This window comes from Balaenoptera borealis, assembly GCF_965194805.1.
Source record: "Balaenoptera borealis genome assembly, chromosome: 2".
Classification (NCBI taxonomy): Eukaryota; Metazoa; Chordata; class Mammalia; order Artiodactyla; family Balaenopteridae; genus Balaenoptera; species Balaenoptera borealis.
In genome coordinates, this window is record NC_138867.1 from 49,428,179 (window position 1) to 49,448,180 (window position 20,002).

Sequence of the window (20,002 nt, forward strand, 5' to 3'; positions counted from 1 at the left end):
AATCATACAGTATTTGTTTGTCCCTTTGTACCTAGATTATTTCACTTAGCATAATGTCCTCAAGGCTCAACCACATTGTAGCAGTTGTCAGAATTTCCTTCCTTGTTAAGGCTGAAAAATATTCCATTGTACGTATATACCACTATTTGTTTATCCATTCATCCGTTGATGGACATGTGGGTTGCTTCCATCTTTTGGCTAATGTGAAGAATGCTATCAACACTGGCATACAAATACCTCTTTGAATCCCAGCTTTCAATTCTTCTAGGTATATACCCAGAAGTAGAATTGTTGGATCATATGGTAATTCTGTTTTTTGAGGAACCAGACATAAATTTACTTTTAAATCCAAGAAATTCAAAAGAAAAAGCACCAGTTTTCATTTTACAGAAAATTACACACCTGAATTTCTTTGATTTTTTTCTTGTAATTATTAGCTTTTTTTCTCAACACATATATTCTGATAATTGAGTCATTTACTCATTCTGATTTCACATTCAGTGTTTACAAATAGAGCCCAAAAAGTTTTAACGTTGATTTTGTGTTACAAGTTTTTCCAAAAAGAAACTTACCCTCAATGCTGTAGGCGAGCGTGAATAGTCAACAATTTCACATCGAAAGGAATAACCTGTACCCCAGCCAGACATCACAAACTGCAAGAGAGCACATGCATGTTAAAGAAGGAAATATTTGCTCAACGGCTACAATGAAGGTAGTTTTGAGTATGCCTCTTCATTACATTCTCAGCTGAGTCAGCAGTCAGTGCAGAGGGGAAGGCGGGCTAGAACAATTACAAACCAGGAACTCGCTTGATATCAAAGCATCAGGAGTTTTCAAAATTGTAAAGTCACATTTATATAAACTGTGTACTAACTAAAATGGCTATTTCTTGGAATGATTATTCTAATATAGTGGAGAACAAAATACTAGGAATGTTTTGTTTGAACAGCAAATACTGGTAAGTGCTTGACCTTATGTACATCTCTATGTGCCTGTGCATATGTTTGTGTACTCTCAAAGGGGTGACTAAGTCTGAAATCAGTCTTTTCTGATAATTTCCAGCCTTTGCAATTAGTCAACAAATAAATGAGCAAAGCAACTTTCTCAATGTACTCATCCGATGGCTGCATCAACTGGCTTTTTCCTGTCTCGACTAGTGGATGTAACGTGAAGTGATAGTCCATAGCTTTTAAATCAAGATCGACCAAATACAAGACTCACGTATTACTTCTGCTTTGGATTCACATGACAAATAAGAGATGAAAATACTAACAAGAAAGTGCAGTCTGGCAAGCCTTAATTCCAACACACCCACGAAGTGACCTTAGGCTAGTGGTGAGAAGAAAAAGCCTATTGTTGATAGATCTGGACCTTAACTCAAAGATTACATTGACATTCTTTCAGTCTTGACGGTGGGAAGGTCTCCTTTTTTTTTTTTTTTTTAAAAGAAATTCACGTTCTTTTATTTATTTATTTATTTATTTATGACTGTGTTGGGTCTTCGTTTCTGTGCGAGGGCTTTCTCTAGTTGCGGCAAGTGGGGACCACTCTTCATTGCGGTGCGCGGGCCTCTCACCATTGCGGCCTCTCTTGTTGCGGAGCACAGGCTCCAGACGCGCAGGCTCAGTAGTTGTGGCTCACGGGCCCAGTTGCTCCGTGGCATGTGGGATCTTCCCAGACCAGGGCTCGAACCCGTGTCCCCTGCATTGGCAGGCAGATTCTCAACCACTGCGCCACCAGGGAAGCCCGGAAGGTCTCCTTTTAAAACAGTATCTGAAAATGAAAAGCTAAGGGTTCTAATTTAAAATTAACATTTATATTAAATGGTTGGCTTAATTTAGGGTTCTGACAATATGACCAGTTCTTCTCTGGAGTCCTATTCTCACAAATGCCAACATCTTCCCTAGGATGTCTTCTTTCTCAGCATAAGGATTATATCATTTTCTATTACATTACAAGTATGCACTTTTAATTACTGTTAAAGCTGAAATGACAACTTTACAGTAAATTAACTTCTAAAGGCAAAAGTTTATGAGGCATAATCAGAATGACATTTTAATGGTAAAAAGAAACGAAGGAGAAAGAAAAACTACTTAGACCGTGGTATTTAAAAACACTATCCTTTTTGATTGATACTAGCTCCTAGCTTGATTTGTAATATAAATTAATCACACTATTAACTTGGTAAATTATGAAATCTTGAGAATTAAGATTCAGAAAAGTATAAGACATATTTCATGGGTGAGAAAAGTATCTTACAAAAACAAGTCAATGAATTTTCTCAAAGGAACAAGGGAATGTGGTACAGAAATAGTTAAATCTGTTTTACAAAATCCTGATCTGTCAGTGAGCATCTTCCTATTCTTTTGCACTTGGACTCACTTTTTTTTTTTTTTTTAATATTTTATTTATTTATTTATTTATTTATGGCTGTGTTGGCTCTTCGTTTCTGTGTGAGGGCTTTCTCCAGTTGCGGCAAGTGGGGGCCATTCTTCATCGCGGTGCGCGGGCCTCTCACTATCGCGGCCTCTCTTGTTGCTGAGCACAGGCTCCAGACACGCAGGCTCAGTAATTGTGGCTCACGGGCCCAGTGGCTCCGCGGCATGTGGGATCTTCCCAGACCAGGGCGCGAACCCGTGTCCCCTGCATTGGCAGGCAGATTCTCAACCACTGCGCCACCAGGGAAGCCCTTGGACTCACTTTTGACTGATGCAAGTAACACTCTAAGTCCATCCACTCAGATGGGGATGACTGATTCCCCATGCTACCCTACGCCAAACAAGTGCGGCACCAAACACGAGAAGCTGTGGGATGTGGCCTTCTGCAGGGTCTTCACTGGTCTCTCTTTATTTCTTGACTGGTGCCAAGTAACTAGCACACTCAAACCATCACTATAAAATGAGGCATGTGGGTTCCTTTAGTCTGATGTACTTCCTCTCACCTTATTCATATCTGCCCTAACATCCCTAGTAGAGAGGTTCACTCTGTAGAGCAAATGTAATCGTGCCCCACCCAATAAACCATGTGTTTGAATGTGTCCTGGGGGTGACGTGCTGCTCAGCTGTCAAAAGTCTTTGTTTAAACAGAAAGTAGAACTTAATGCTTTCCTGATATTAAGTTTAAGAACATTCCAAAAGCCTGCAGAGCTTTTGACATATATGTCTATATTTTAGGCTTTCACAAAGAAGAGTAATAATTTATATTTGGCAAGTAAAAAAACCCAAAACTGCATATAAGTTACTCTAGTATTACTGGTTAATGGGAGATAGAAACTCTCAGATTCAGACATTCTCAAACCTTTTATGTTGTAATTGCTAAAATAGAAACCAAAACTTACTGGTTATAACTGGATTCCTTCCAGAGAAATATATTTGGGGACATCACATTCAATGGTACAATCAGACACAGAGCATAAAGGGATCTGAGAGACAAGGTCGATCCTGACTCTATAAAATGAGAGAAGTGAGGCCCAGAGAATTTAAATGACTAGTTCAAAATCAGGTAGCTAGTTAGTAGTGCAACTGGGACTAACTAGTCCCTGGTCTCCTGGCTTCCAGGTCTGTTCTTAGCACTGTCCTACAGTAGGCGATATCCTATCTCTGATAACTTGCCCAAAGCATGTATTTTTTCTGCTCCCTAGCTCTGTTCTATTACTCCTTCCCTTTCAGTTGCTTATGCTCCAGAAAGGACAGTAAGGTGACCTGTGAGTTAATTTTGGAAATAAAGTAGAAGGCAGCAAAGGAAGTCCAGACTTCAGGAAGGCCGTGAGAAATGAGGCCAGAGCAGATTTAAGGTGATCTGATCAGGCGGATCCGTGGCAGGAATCAGGTTGGAAGGATGCATGTGCAGAGGCCATGGTGTCTAGAGAGGCTGGAGAGGTCATGCGAGGCCCTCCTGGGACGCAGCTGTGAGGAAGCATAGCCTATGCTGCAGAGGAAGTAAGTAAGGAGAATAGGATGAGGAAGCCAGCCAGCATTGGAAGAGAAGCAAGAAATCCCAGCAAAGCAGGTAAGGGAGGGTGGCTGAGCCTTGTAATCAGCAGAGGGGAGAGAGAGAATTCATGAGTCTGCTTTTGGGTCCTAGAAGTTCTCCACCTCTCTTATTGACAGTTAAGGGACAGCTTCCCTCACCTATTGCTTTGTATGAGTCTAAGTTCTCTGTCCCCCACAAAGCCCAGCTAAATCAAACCAAACAGTCTACCACCTAATAGGTCATCAGGGTATGCAGAACCCAAAGCTGCTACCATGATGATGTCAACTCATTAGAGTCAGGATGAGCTCTGGTGTCAGACCGACCTGGATTCAAATATCAGTCCTCCACTTACCAGCTACACTACTTTGGGTAAGTTATCTAATTTCTCCAACTCTGAGTTTCCTTAAAATTTAACATTTATGGATTCATTCAATCATCTTTTATGGCTAACTGGGTGCAAGTCCCTGGACTTAATTTTTCTCACCACCTGTGAGGCAGACTATACTGAGATCCTCTAAGGAGTTCAATATCTGGTCTATATATAACAATTTTTTGCCAAACACGTACTCTAGTGAGCTAAGTTTCTGAAATTTCTTAAATCTTGGAGAGTTACCCTTACAGTCATAACAAGAAACATCATGACAGACAAACATAAAGACTCAGGCAAAATTCTCCCGTTAGGAATACTGAAGACACTTGCCTCATAACACATATACACAGAAAAGAGTACTATGAAAAAATTGTACGTTATCATCGCTTTCTTGAGTTCAAAGGGCTTTCGATTCTCCATGAGCTTTGGTCCCAGGGATGTGACAAAATAGACATAGAGTCCCAGGATGATGGTTTGTGGCAGAGGCGAGGACATGAGGAGCCAGTCTTCAACTCTTGGATCTAAGAGAAAAACAAGGTGTAAGTGCACAACCATTTAGCCAAGAGACAACTGACAGTAACCAGCATTTAAGTGAGCACCTAGATCCTAACGCTGACGGTGGACTATTTGGTCAGTGATCACTGCTATCTTTAGGATGTGCCAAGGGAAATCACCAGGGATTGTGATGGAGCTCAAAACAGTGAGGCTCAAAGGGCAAAAGGAGGTAGTGGTTACCAGAACCCAGGAGAGAGCCATATGGAGAAGCCCTTCTGGTGAGGAGCTGTGACCTTCAGTTGAGGGGTTCAGCCAGCAGGGCAATCCTGCAAATAAGGGGCCAGGGAAATCAATACCCCAGCCTCACCCTCCTCCCTCTCTCTCCAGTCGCCGAACTCAACCAGAAACCAGAGGGCAGGGGAGCAAGCCCATGGATGTAGTTCACCCTGGTCATTCTACCAGGGGTACACAGTTGAATCTGGAGAACAGAAGACACCCAGCAAACTTTTATCATCTGTCTATAACGACTAGTAACATGTTAGAGTTTCTCCATCCAGACATGCTTTTATATATATAAATATGTTTGCGTTTGCTGTTTCTTAACTTTCTTCTTTCCCCAAGAAAACTGGGGGAAAGTTTTCTGTATACTGTATCATACAATTGAAAGGGGCTTTAGCATCATTTAAGTATCTAAAATGTGGGTTCTAGGTGTCCAAAATGTGGGCTAACCAATCTGATATTTTAAACAAAAACAAACAAAAAAGTACTAGCCTCACAACCATGCAAAAAAGAAATTCACATGGTCCCTGCTAGTTCCAGGCCATGAGAATTAGATCAATTAAAACTTGCAACTCAAGATGAAATGTGATTAATTCTATAATCTTAAGTAGTTCGGGTGTAATTTTACTAAATTGCCTCATGAAGCCAGAATATTATAAAGGAAAATATGTATGGACAAGTTTCCAAGTACATCCGACTCAAAATTGAGTCTTGACTAACCTTAGGTTGCTAAATACCATCATTCCTGTTAATTGGGAAAAAGGGTGGGGGGAATACAGCGCTTGCCCACTGAAACTGCTAATGATGTGGCCAATTACCAAAAAAAGTTGAATATCCCTTCAAGTCTGACTTCCTACCCAATGCAAAAACTTCTTCAACAGACCCCACACCTGATGACTCACTTGGCCTCAATTTTATTGCTGGAAAGTTCACATTTGATACTCAGATATAGCAGGGCATGGCTGTAGCTATTAAAGGTGATTTATTCTATACTCAAATGGGCTTCCCTCAAAAATACTGACAGATGCCCTATCTCGAAATAATACTTAAGCCAAAAGTCAGCTCTAGGAGGGACCCCAAGATATTTAGAAATTTAATGTACAATAAAGAAAGCCTCCTAAGCAAGCAGGAAGGGACAGACGATTCAGTAAATAGGAAAACTGACTACTTGGGAGAAAAATGAGTTTGTGCCTTACCTTGTATCCTATCCAAGCATGCCCCAAACTATGCAATGTAAGAAATATTTAAAGTCTTTCCACAAAAAGCGGGGAAAGGCTACTAGAAATGCTAGGTTAAACAAACAAGTGCCTTTCTGCAGGATTTCTTAGTGCTTCATGTTTGTTGCGAATTGCCAAGATGAGAATGGTGGTATGCAGCATTCCCCAAACTTACTTGGCCATGGAGCCCTGATTTTTTGTAGAATACTATTTAACACCTTGTGGAACTAACATTCTGTGGAGCACCGTTTAGGAGAGATAGCCCTTTGTCAAAATAAATTTATAAATGACGGATTTTTTTCCATCAGTGGGTAATCCAAACCTTAAATATATGAACATCATAAACCATATTAATATGTCCAGTTTTTATCTCCAATGAAATAAAGACTTAAAACCAATACTAAAGAATACTAAAAGAAGGCTTCTGGAAGAATGTTAACATTATCACCTTTGGATGGGGACAATATGGGTGATTTTTATTTTTTTCTTTTTCTTTATAAGAAATTTTAAATGTTTCTGTTAATAATGGACATCACAGGCATGATTGAAAACTAGTTTTTTTGGCTTTTGTTTTTGTCAGCAAAGGAATTCCTGAATTAGAAATATTTGATTGTACTCTTTCCTTAGCTCAGTGGTGGCAGGGGCGGGGGAAGGGGTGGTACGCGGGTATCAGATGACCTCATATTTCTGTTCTTCTGCTGGTAGCAGTAGGAGAAACAAAAAGCCAGGAAACGCATGCTGGGCTGGCTCATTTTATTTTAAAATGATTTAAATAAATCATTTTTCCTGTAATTTAACATTTTAAGCACACACCTTTTTTTAAGAATCCTGAGTGTGACTTTCCAGTTCTACAGATTTAAAAAAAAATCTTATCTTTCAGGAAAAGCTAGCTAATTTAATTTCATATTATTTTCAAAGCAAATAACAGAACAAAACACCAAGCTTTTTCATCCTATTTCAGTCTGCGCTCTGATCCTGGCTCTCACATAACTGACTTATTATGTGACCTGGGGCCACCGACTTAACTTCTCTGTGCTTAGTTTCCTCATCTGTGAATTGGGCATAAAACAGCACGTAGCTCAGAGAGGATTTAGTGAATTATTTTAAGTAAAGAGCCTGGCACAACCTCAAGTTGCTCAGTAAGCATGGCTACTATTATTTCAGCAGATCTCAGTTTTGTCAGCACAGCAGAATCACCTCTGGAATATTTATAAACCAGATAGCAAAAAAAAAAAAAAAAAAAAGATTCGGCATGGGTCCCAGGCATCTATCTGTATGTTGAAAAAAGCTGCCAAGGTGACCGTGATGAACCATCAACGTTATAAACCAGGGCTTCAGCGCTTCCTTCACCTACACTGAGGTCCTCAGTGCTCCTCACTAGGTGCTCTGCAATCATCTTTTATGTGATTTCCCTGCCTCCTGACCCAATCTGCTATGTCTTGTCTCTATACAACTGCCAAATTCACTTTCTAGAAGTAAAGCTTTGCTCAGATTATTCCTCTGCTTAAATTAGCTCTCCTTGCTGAGCGAATAAAATTCAAAGTCTTAATATGTCCACGACTCTGATGACTGCTCACTTTTCCTGCCTTCTCTCTCGGCAACAGTGATACCTTTCTGAATAGGGAGCCCACTTCTATGTGAGGCAGGAGGTTCCTGGCGATGAGACGTCTACAAGCCAGGTGTGGCTGGTGACTCGATAAGGGGGTTGTAGAGGGGGCTGCTCGACAATGTTTAAAGCTAATTCTGCCTCAGTCTGTGATCCCACGAATTACAAAAGGATCAAGGGTCAAGTGAGCTCTGTTTTCCTTAGAGAGGGAGGGAGAGTTTCATGTACCTTGTATTTAGCATCGGAGTTGGGCTTAAGTGTTATGAGCAGAACCAAGATAAAGGCACAGGATGGGAGGGCAGGCTGTCTGAGAGCCCATGACTCAGTGATTACCAAAGTTCTGACTTATTACTAGCCCGATAATGCTTTTCTAAGAGCGTTCTAAAGAGAGAGAGTACAGGAGAGTACGAGGGCCACATACATAGAATATTAATGAACTTTTCCACCAACTACTTTTAAGAGTGTGTTCGCTTCTTAAGTAGCATGTACTAGCTCAAAGAGTACACCCTTTTAAAAGTCTAAGCACCAATAAGATGAAGAGGCCGGAAGGAAAAGCAAACATGTACCTCTCATACTTTATGAAGTACTAAAGGTTCAGAGTGGCAGCAAATCTTACTCAGACGCCGTCTTCTTGCAAAAAGATCACAACTATGTCTGAAAAGTCATCATCATTATTATCCAAATGCAAGGAAAGTTGCTTTTCGAACATTAAAAATGTTATAGCATTGTTTCAAGGTTTGACATCTCATATCTAAGAATCACAATAAACCCTCTTACAGCTTAAGTATTAATTAAACCGTTTTTAAATTCTGTAGCTGTGGAATTTTCCACGTGAAATAACTATGCATGACCCCCACTTCTCTAGCAATCAGAAAACCAATGAATATCATTAAGTTTTCCGAAGTCTACTCAGGATTAGGGCCAAAGCCAAGAATATGCTTGAAATTCTTGGCACTTGATTATGGGCTCAGACCTTTGGAGGGTAGGCAAAGTAAAACTGGACTAAGATGGCCAGAAATGATTCCTAATGGCTCTCAGAGATCAATACCACACTAAGCAGAAGCAAAAAACCTCTCCTGTTACACGCGATAGTGTTCTCATAAAGTTATACCTCTCAACACAAAACATTTTAACCCTTCTAGATTTTGACAGGAAGAGAAAATGTGAAGAAACTTTTTTTAAAAAAATGATATGCTACATTAAAAGTGTCTGAAGATGGAAATGCTCTGTCAGTCATCAACCACCACCACCGTTTGTGTTGGGATATTTCCCAAACAACAGAGCATTTTCATGCATATGGTCTGGTAGCTGGTGGATACCATTCTCATCTCTGTTTTGCTAATAAAGAAACTGAAACCCACAGACAATAGATACTTTGTTCAAGATCACCTAGCTGGTTCACAGTAGCGTCAGAACTTAAATCTAGGTCTTCTCACTACACATCCCTACCGTCCTTCTTCTCTCAAGACTTTAAATTAGCGTAGCTTCAGACAGGTAGCATCACCTGCCTCTTTCTCTCCTCCACCCTGCACTGTCTGCAACGCTGCTTCCAGGGTTCTCCTTGCTTCTCCCTAACCACCTCCACCCCTTTGTCGTTCCTTTTTCTGACCTAATATTACCGAGCTTTCCAATGTAAGTATTCCTAATAAAAATAAAGTGTTGACCCATGAATAAAGGTGGAAGTGGAATTCAGAAGAAGTGGAATTCATCTTAAAACATTTTATACTTCTAGCACTATATAGATACTCATCATCGTCTAAATCTATTTGGCTCTTGAGTTAGGATATTGATTACCTGAATCTCTTGGGTTCCTGCAATTGGGATAGTTAATAGCAAGAGTTGGATAGCAAGGGATCTATTCTTCCAAACAGGTCTATTTTTAAAAATGTACCCAAATTTACTTGGTTTTCAAGGTTAAATCGTGAGAGTTCAGGTAGCAAGTTACACCTCTACTTTGAAAAGAAATTAAAATATTCATATGTTAAAAAATAATAAATAAAAATAAAAACCATTAGAACAAAACAAAAAAATTAGTTTTTAAATTACTGAATTTATGAGAACTACTGTAAACCTTCAGAGAAAGATGACCTCTAAAGAAACCTACAATTCTCTGCACCATTACATAAGTTGAAAAACTAAGAAAAAAAATGAGAAAATATAAAAATTCCCTTAACTCTCCATTCACCAGAGTGAAGCTTCTCTATTTATGGGATCTCTTTCAGGTCCTTGGCATTCTTCAGGGGCAAAACTGTTAGGACCTTTTTCAGTGAAATAAGATTGGTCTTCAGTAGTCCACTGAGAAAGACAGCAATCATGAAACAGTGTATCTTTGCTGAAATCAGTGTAAATTGGAATATAATTTCAATTGTGGTAGGTATCAAGAGGTGACACTTTTCCTCCTGAATTTGGTGAACATGTGATTTCTAATTGATGGGTGAGAACTAATCTGAAGTGGTGATGGTGGTGAATATGTGGAAAGTAATTCAAATGTGAAATGTCAGAATACTAATCCTAATCAGGAAACATAGGTTCTAATCTTTTCTGCTAACAACTGACCATGATGTTGGGAAGGTCACATCTCTGGGCCTCAGTTTCTCCAACTCTAACATGAGGAGGTAGCTTTCATGATACCTAAGTCCATCTCAGCTCTAAACTGTGCCGATTCCTGTCTATTTAAAAAAAATGTACCTTTGTTATATTATTAACACATTTTGTAGTAGTTATAAAAGCAACACACATTTGTATGGTTTAAAAACATCTAGACAGACATAGATAAGGAAATAGAAATTACCCATAATCCTACCACACGGAGATAATTGCTAAGCCTCACAAAAAAAATACATGTGGTGTTTTATAAGTTGCTTTCATTTAATGTATTTTAAACTTCTTGCTATGGCATTAAATGTTCTTCAACAACATTGATTTTTACTTTTTTAATGGGCAAGGGGAGAATTACTCTGGGCATTCTAGAATTACTCAGGGGTTACCCTAGGAAACGCTCCCCATCCTTTCTGATACGCCCCTGGGGGCTGCGGCCCTTCCCACTCAAGAGTCATCCTGGACAGAGCCATTGTTGGCAGTAACTGTTATTTCCCTTAGGAGCATTAGGGCAGAATCAAGCCTAAGAGCCCCGTGCCTCCAAAATCACTTCTAATGGCTACTGAGTTGGAATGTACCATCATTTATTAACCAATTCCCTTCCTTGGATATTAAAGCTATCTCCACTATTATAAACATCGTAATGAACATCATCTGTGTACCTCTATCTTTGTACATATCTTCAGTGAAATCTTTGACACTTCTTCATTAACTAGTAATAAAAATCAATATGTGGGGTGTCAGTGAGGGAGTGTTAAGTTGCAGTCTCTCGTTCTGTTTCAGTGAAATCCTATTAAATATGGGAATCTGACAGGAAAAAGAAGGATGAGCCATAGTTAAGAAATTTGGTTACTTACCAGCATCTTTGATCCAATTACCATAAAGACGCACGGTCCTCGATGTAAGATCACTGAAGGCCATTTTCCACAGGATTTACTCGCCCTTACAATGGGTTCTTCAGTAAAACAAAAAAGAGATGTGTTTATGATCTATGGATGCAAATAAAGCCAAGTTTCTAGTAATACAATATTAAAAATGTTAAAAATTTAATAGGAATAACTGGCAAAACAACAAACTTACTGAGGGTAAATGCATTAGTGAACCACATTAAACCCTGATGCAGTTGCAAACATTTAAGACTTTTCATCATAAGGACAATGCTTAATTCACTCAAAAAGGCTGACGTTCTATGTACGAGATGCAAAAGGAGTAGGTGATTCTAAGAACTGTCATAGGAGCATCTATCTCCCTTTATGGAAACAATATAGGTCAGGAATGGACTGTACCTCTCATGGCAATGTTGAAGTAAAAACCCAGAAGAAAGTCAAGACGACAAACTTTCAGAAAAGATACTCTGATCCAGACTTTTAGCTGATCTTCAGGCGTAAGAAGATCTTCTATATTCAAGTGTTTATAATTTAAGTGAAATAGAGGTAGAGAGAAGGAGGAAAAGAAGATCTACAAGAGCCAAGGAGAAGTTGCCTAGTTTATCTGGACTGATGACAAAAACAGTAGGAAAAAGAAGTCTTTTGAAAAAGAAGACCAATGAGGGAAAACTAGCTCTATCATGTATTAAAAGATATTCTAAATATTCAGTAATTAAAACAGTGTGACACTAGCACATGAGGAGGCAAACCAATGGAATAGAACAGAACATCCAGAAACACACCAAAAATTTTGGGGATTTTAGTACCATATTTCATAAATTCTAAGATGTACACCTTCCCAAATTTTAACACCTCTGAAAACAGCACACACCTTACAAAGGAATGATGCATCATAAAATGAATAGTAGGTTTGATTTCAAGTCATATGGTGGGAAGATGAAAAGTTCTGGAGATAGCTGGTGGTGACAGTTGCACAAAAATGCAAATATACTTAATGCCATTGAACTTTACACTTAAAAATGGTTAAAATGATAAATTTTACATTATGTATATTTTACCACAATAAAAAATAAACCCTCTAGGTCTGCAACAGAAAAATTCAAACTTTATTCTAGCATTCTAAGATAAAGACATTTTAGAATATACATATATAAAGTATATATGTATTTTTTTAAAGACATATCGTATATGATAAAGGTGACAACTCAAACCAGTAGGCACTGAATTACCAGCAATTACCGAGTAAATGGTGTGGTACAACTAGATAGTCAACTGTAAAAAACAAGTTGGATCCAAAAATTATACTATAAACCAAGATAAACTCCAATAGATCAAAGATTTAAGTAAAAATTTAAAAGAACCATGAAAGTACTAGATGACAACAGGGAGAACACTTTTATAACCTTGGAGTAGAAAAACTCTTTTTAACTTTGACTTAAAATCCATAAGACATAAGAGAAGACTAACAGATTTAACCATATGAAAATCAAGAAGAAAAAAGGAAAATAACAAATGACAAACAGAAAAAAAAAAATATGTTCAATTTAAAATACAGACAAGTGCCTCTCCCCAATACATTAAGAGTTCCTAGAAACTGCTGAGAAAAAGACCTATAAGCCAAGAAAATAATGGGCAAATTTCACAGAAAAGGAAATACAAATGGCTCTTAAACATATGAAAAGTTGCTTAACTTTAACCATAGTAAGAAATGTACAGGGCTTCCCTGGTGGCTCAGTGGTTGAGAATCCACCTGCCAATGCAGGGGACAGGGGTTCGAGCCCTGGTCCGGGAAGATCTCACATGCCGCAGAGCAACTAAGCCCGTGCGCCACAACTACTGAGCCTGTGCTCTAGAGCCCGTGAGCCACAACTACTGAGGCTGCATGCTGCAACTAGTGAAGCCTATGTGCCTGGAGCCCGTGCTCTGCAACAGGAGAAGCCACCGCAATGAGAAGCCCGGGCACCACAACAAAGAGTAGCCCCCACTCGCCACAACTAGAGAAAACCCACGTGCAGCAACAAAGACTCAACACAGCCAAAAATAAAATTAATTAATTAATTTTTTTTAAATGTTAAAAAAAAAAAGAAATCTACAATAGTTTATTGCATTGGATGGACTAAAGTTCAAAAATTTTTATCAATCAGATGGGCCAAAATCCAAAAATGTGTTCACTCTGTTGGAAGGACTGTGGGAAACTCATACCTTGTTGGTGGGAGTGCAAATTAGTATAACCCTTGGTGCAATTTGGCATTATCAGTAAAAAAATTATAAACGCATATTTTTAAGCCAGCAATCCTATTTCTAGAAACTTCTCCTATAGACATATGACGTATATTCAAGCTTATTCATTGCGTCAGTCAGTAAGAGCAAAAGACTGGAAACAAGCCAAATGTCTATTAAAAATGGACTGATTGGTTAATGATGATATGTCTAACACCAGGAAATACTATGCCATTGTAAACAAGAATGAGGAAGCTCTCTGAGCGCTAACATGGAAATATCCAAGATAAATGTCTATGTGAAAAAAGCAAAGGAAGGGACAGAATTTTTTTTTTATAAATTTATTTCATTTATTTATTATTTTTGGCTGTGTTGGGTCTTCGTTGCTGCCCACAGGATTTTTCTAGTTGCGGCGAGCAGGGGCTGCTCTTCGTTGCGGTGCGCAGGCTTCTCATTGCAGTGGCTTCTCTTGTTGTGGAGCACGGGCTGTAGAGCGCCGCCTCAGTAGTTGTGGCACACGGGCTCTAGAGTGCAGGCTCAGTAGTTGTGGCGCAGGGGCTTAGTTGCTCCACGGCATGTAGGATCTTCCTGGACCAGGGCTCAAACCCGTGTCCCCTGCATTGGCAAGTGGATTCTTAACCACTGAGCCACCAGGGAAGCCCAGGACAGAATTTTTAAATGACTACCTTTTATACAGAAAAGGTAGAAAGGAATAAGAATATAAATTTCCATTTATTTATATTAGCATACAAGGAACTCTGAAAAGATATCCATAGAGAAGGGATCGGGGTACAAACTGGGCTGAAGGGGTGGAAGGAAGACCTTATACTGTTTGGGTCTTGACTCATGTGACTGTATTACCTATCCAAAAATAAAGAATTAAAGTATTTTAAATAAACAAACAAAAAAGAATGGAATCAGCTGCACTTTTGCTGGGACATCGTTGCTTGAACACCCATACACACATGCACATAAACACAAAAGAGGGATTTTAATCTTAATGCCTCAAGGATCTGTCCACTCCAGAGGATCTCTCCAAGTCCAGGGTGGTATCTCAGCATGGCCTCTGATCTGATACATCCAGTGTCCTCAAGCTGAGTTCAGACTCAAATTAGCTATGGTGATGCCAGGAACTTGCCAGAGTCAGCCTGGACTCTGGTTTTCCTGTGGATGATTTCTGTAGTGAAGGTGTGATATGGGGGTAGGAGCAGAAGCTCTGGGATCGCAAAGACCTTGGTTTGAATCCCACCACTGACTAGCTGTGTGACCCTGGGCAAAATTAAAGTTCAATTTCCTTATCTGTAAAATGGCAATTCTACAACCTACCAAGATAAAATAAACTCACAGAGTTGTTTGGAAGACTCTATGAGATAACATATATGTATAAAGTTTAGAGTACAGAATCTGATAAAGAATGAATATTCAATCAAAGTCAGACATTATCATTTGTAGAGATAAGTTGTACCAATTTAAATGGAAAACATCCAGCCAAACTCAGTTGAATGGCAGTATATGGCACCAATCTAGAGAAAAGTCTACTACTTTCATTATAAGAGCTGGTATGTCACAAATTATAAATGATTCTTCCCTTGATGTTTTCCCGTGGTTTTGGTAGGAGTGTTTTAGACCACGATAAAAGCTACTTTCCAGCTCACCTTAACTACTGACGTAACAGACCTCGAGCCATTATTCTCATAATTAAACTGCCAAAATAATGCTGTTTAAATTATTCAGAATCAGAGTGAAAGATTCTACTTTATAGGGCATATGGTGGGCTTACATTTCAAAGTATTAAACTGTTTTCTGTGCAAGCCCTGCCTCCTCTTTTCTCCCCACTCATTCCACATAGGCCATTTTCCTCTTGCCAGCCCTCACGAAAGCACAAAGCCTCAAAGAAACCACAGTCTAATGCAGGTCAGTAATATTCACAGGCAGCAAAGAGAGTTGGCTTTTCTAATCCAAAAGACTATACGAGACTGAGATGTTGGAAGAGGGAGAAGGTCGTCAGAGGAGTAACTCACACGTGGGGGTGGGGGGGTGGGGGGGAGGGGGGCAGGGAGAGGCAGAAGTAGATGCCCTTCAAGCAGGTGAGAGGGCGGACTGGAGAGGCAGGAAAGGCATCTGTTGTCTCAAGCTTACTGGAGTGGAACTCTCTCACGGATCCTTTCCTTGTAAATAACCTGCCATCCAACAGTCCTTAACCCTTGTGGGCCCACCAGAAGAGAAGGAACCTGCATAATTGTGTAGGGATGGGGCATGAAAAGAAACCTAATCCATTTAGCTTGTTGGAACTAAACAAACTGCTGAGAATTTCCTTATAAGCTGGGACAGTGATGGACTGGACACCAATATTACATTATAGGGACTAGACTAGAAAACTGTTGATAAATGAATTGGGGGCAACCTGAGTTGTCCTATAAATACAGTGTTATCTCCGGGCTAGAGCCAGGCGTATCTCTCCTGTCCCAACCCAGACCTCCCCCCTTAACAGGGACCCTTGATTGCTAGGTACATAGATATGGGGAGAAACTTATTCTATGTGGTGAAGGTATAGAGATATCTTCTAGCTGACAGCAGAACTAGGACCTTAATAACTGATTTTAAATACTCAATGGCATAAAATTTCAGATCTGGAGATGCCAGAATAGTCAGGGCTCTCATGGATGTGAAGCAGAGACTTAAAACTCAAAAACAGTAGACAAATTACCAAACCTTCACTATGGGTGGAAGAGACAGGCAGGTGCTACAGGGGAAGAGAAAAAGGCTCCCTGCCAGAGCTCAGCCCATTTCCAAAGGCATCAAATATATGTGGCAGGATTAGAGTAAACAGGAGCTCACTGACAGGAAACTGGTGCTATTTCACTGACCAGCACCTGCAACTAACCCATGAATTCCACTCCTTGTTTTGGACAGTATCACATGGCAACTGGACCACTTGGTAAAGAAGGGACTTAGGGACTTCCCTGGCGGCGCAGTGGTTAAAAATCCGCCTGCCAATGCAGGGGAAACAGGTTCGAGCCCTGGTCCTGGAAGATCCCACATGCTGCGGAGCAACTAAGCCCGTGCGCCACAACTACTGAGCCTGTGCTCTAGAGCCCACGAGCCACAACTAGTGAAGCCCACGCACCTAGAGCCTATGCTCTGCAACAAGAGAAGCCACCACAATGAGAAGCCCACTCACCGCAACGAAGAGTAGCTCTGGCTCGCCACAACTAGAGAAAGCCCGCGTGCAGCAACTGAAGACCCAACGCAGCCAAAAATAAATAAACTAATTAATTAAAAAAAAAAAAAAGGGGGACTTAATCTGCCCAGACTAGTTTCTTTAGACCTAAATTAAAGATGTCAAGTTCAAATATGAGAAATGTGCCTGACACCTACAGCTTACCTGGAAACTCTTCAAAGCCACGTAGATGCTAACACCAGGACACAGAGTGAGCTTGAGGAATCTGATCACTTTGAGATCTATCTCAACAGGACTCACAAGGCAGCACTCAGCTGGGAGGACTTCTTGCTGGAATTTACTCAGATGGGGATATGACCTTAGGGTTGCCTGTGGTGGGAAGGACCTGGCAGGAGTCCAGAAATCGAAAACCATGGCCAACCATTTACAGGTGAACCCTCATGTGTAAACATTTGTCCAAACCCTGCAAAATACGCTGGGACATTCTCCCTGAGGGAAAGGAGGATAGAGGCAGCGTATGGCTTTCCTAGGGCATGCCTATCATCCCAGAGCAGGGCCCTATGGTTTTCCCTTTCTCTTTTGATGTTTGGGAGGTTCTGGGCTCCCCTCTGATCTCTGTTTTTTAAATCAGACATCAGGGACAAACCTGCAAGAACACTTCTGGCTAGCCCCAGATGCTGCTCAGGGACACATAAACTGAAATGAGCTGAGGAAGGTACCAGCAGAGGGATGGAGGTCTGTAATGGAAATAGGGCAGCAGGGTACGAACAAAACAGCTGACCTGCCTAAGTCTGAGGGAAGGGGATCAGAAACTTTTAAGTGCATTAAAATGTGAGCAATGACTATAAAGTGATCATTTGTTTGTTTAAACCAGGGTTTTCCAAGCTCAGCTTTCTCGACATTTTGGCCGAACAATGCTTACTTGTGGGGAGCTGCCCTGAGCAGTGCAGGATTCTCAGCATCAACCCTGGCCTCCACCCACCAGACACCAGGAACACCCCTTCCCCAGCTGAGACAACCAAAAAGGTTTCCAGAAATTGGTGAATGTCCCCTGGTGGGGGGCAAAGTCATCCCTAGTTGAGAACCACTGGTTGAAAGTGAACTACCAACATTTTTTCATCTAAATAAAAGTAGTTTGCTTCAGAGTAATCACTTCGGCAATTATGTATTTATTTCAGTGATACTGTTGTTCAGAGCAGTTTTTGAGCTTTCCTTTACAAATCAACATCAGAGTTTTTCAGAATTTCATTTAATTGGGTTTAAGGGAGAAAAATATTTGTCTACTGCTTCTAAAAATCAAGCTCATAACTAATCATAAGAATGGTTTTGAAGGTAAACGGATCAAGCTGAGCTACATACTGATAAGTGGGGGTGGGAATGGGGGAAGTGGAGGTGGGATTATCATAATTTACTAACATTTTCAACTTACGGTTTGTAAATTGCAAAGGAACAAATCCAGAAATGTTTAGGGCTATGGCAATATTACTGGAATAAATGTAGAGTAGCCTGAGGCAACTATGTGGGAAGTGTACTTTCTAGCATATTATACTAAATCCTTTTTCCCTTTGTCATTTATAATGAACGCAAATTAAAGGAAGTAAATCTAGAACATGAACAGACTCGGTGAAAAATTATTTCGTACAGATTTTCAATTTTATTAATTACTATATACATGTGTGTACTGCAATTACACGTACACACACACACGCAGCAGAAGAAAAAAACACGTCATGGGGCTTCCCTGGTGGCGCAGTGGTTGAGCATCTGCCTGCCAATGCAGGGGACACGGGTTCAAGCCCTGGTCTGGGAAGATCCCACATGCCGCGGAGCAACTGGGCCCGTGAGCCACAATTGCTGAGCCTGCGCGTCTGGAGCCTGTGCTCCGCAACAAGAGAGGCCGCGATAGTGAGAGGCCCGCGCACCACGATGAAGAGTGTCCCCCACTTGCCGCAACTAGAGAAAGCCCTCGCACAGAAGCGAAGACCCAACACAGCCATAAATAAATAAATAAATAAAATTTTAAAAATAAATAAATAAACAAAAAACACGTCACGTTCCTTACACTTACCATACAGGATTTTGTGTTTTACTGTAATGCTTCACATATATATATGAACTCGTGTTTCTCTTTGGTATTTCCTTTATCAGCTACGTTAATGCAAATCGCCTTGGGAATGAAACACAACATAGAAGGCAAAAAACCAGAAAGTTTAATCCTAGATTTTGAGTTATACAAGCTTAGGTACTTAGCCATACAGAAGAACTCAAGGGCATAGACAAGAGATCTAGGAGGAAACCTCTGAGGTTTCCATGCCTCCTAGCACAGAAGAACATGCTTCAGGCTTAGGAAAGGAGAGTCAGAGGGAAAGCAATTAGTGCAGATCTCAGAGAAAAGGGCAATAAGCCCTGGTGAGGTGCCAAGTAGTATTATGGAAACAGAGGAGAAGGGGTCAGGCTCTGCTGCCTGGGTAGAGCGGGAAGAGGTGGCTGATGGGGCCTTAGGCATCCATAGAGAGTTTCTCTTGCTCCAGCGTGGTGCAAGGGCAGCAGAAAGTCTTCTGAGTACACTCAATAGATGTGGAAGTATTGCAGAAGAGCTGTAAAAAATGAAGGAATCATGTAGCTTAGCAACAACACAGACCTGTATGGACTAGTGGTCAAAGACCTGGTAGGACCCTGGCCATCTCAGGGGATGGCAGTGTGGACAGCGGACAGGGAAACTAAAGGACCCCTGCTTCTAACTTATGCAAAAGCTTTTTCTAACTTGCTGAGAGGTGATGGACAGAGGGGTGGTCACATTTAGAGTTGACCGAAATAGGTTTCTACCACGCCCAAAGAATAAAGAAAGCTTTATTAAAATTAAAAATTAAGCTGTAACAAAATAAAATTTTGTTCTTATATGCTGACTTTGTCAAGGGAGGTTTGAAACCATTTACTTTAGGTATGGGATCAGGTCAGTACAAATTTCCTCTCTTCTATACCCCTAACACAAGTGGCTGTCAGACCTGGTTGATTGTCATAATTACCTAGAGAGAGATTTGGATTCAGTTAGTATGTCTGGGGAGACTCTGATGATGGGCCAGGTTTGGGAACTTCTTAATACTGCATAAACCATTCTCTGACATGACAACACCCACAATATGAGGAATAGGCATGATTCATGACAAGGGGTTCAAA

General features: G+C 40.4%; 1 protein-coding gene across 3 annotated transcripts in view; it reads right to left on the bottom strand.

The window, feature by feature from the left end:
• The window catches only part of ELOVL7 (ELOVL fatty acid elongase 7), a 69,945-nt gene that overhangs the window by 12,360 nt on the left and 37,583 nt on the right, over nt 1–20,002 (bottom strand). For 2 of the 3 annotated variants that reach the window (XM_082382468.1, XM_082382467.1), the window contains 3 exons: nt 11,395–11,492; nt 4,673–4,863; nt 573–653 (listed from right to left, as the gene is read on the bottom strand). In XM_082382468.1, coding sequence (XP_082238594.1) covers nt 573–653; nt 4,673–4,863; nt 11,395–11,458 — 336 coding nt within the window. In that variant the 5' untranslated portion in view covers nt 11,459–11,492. Of the gene's footprint in view, nt 1–572; nt 654–4,672; nt 4,864–11,394; nt 11,493–20,002 lie in introns of those variants that run through there. The other variant, XM_082382469.1, reaches the window with a different exon arrangement.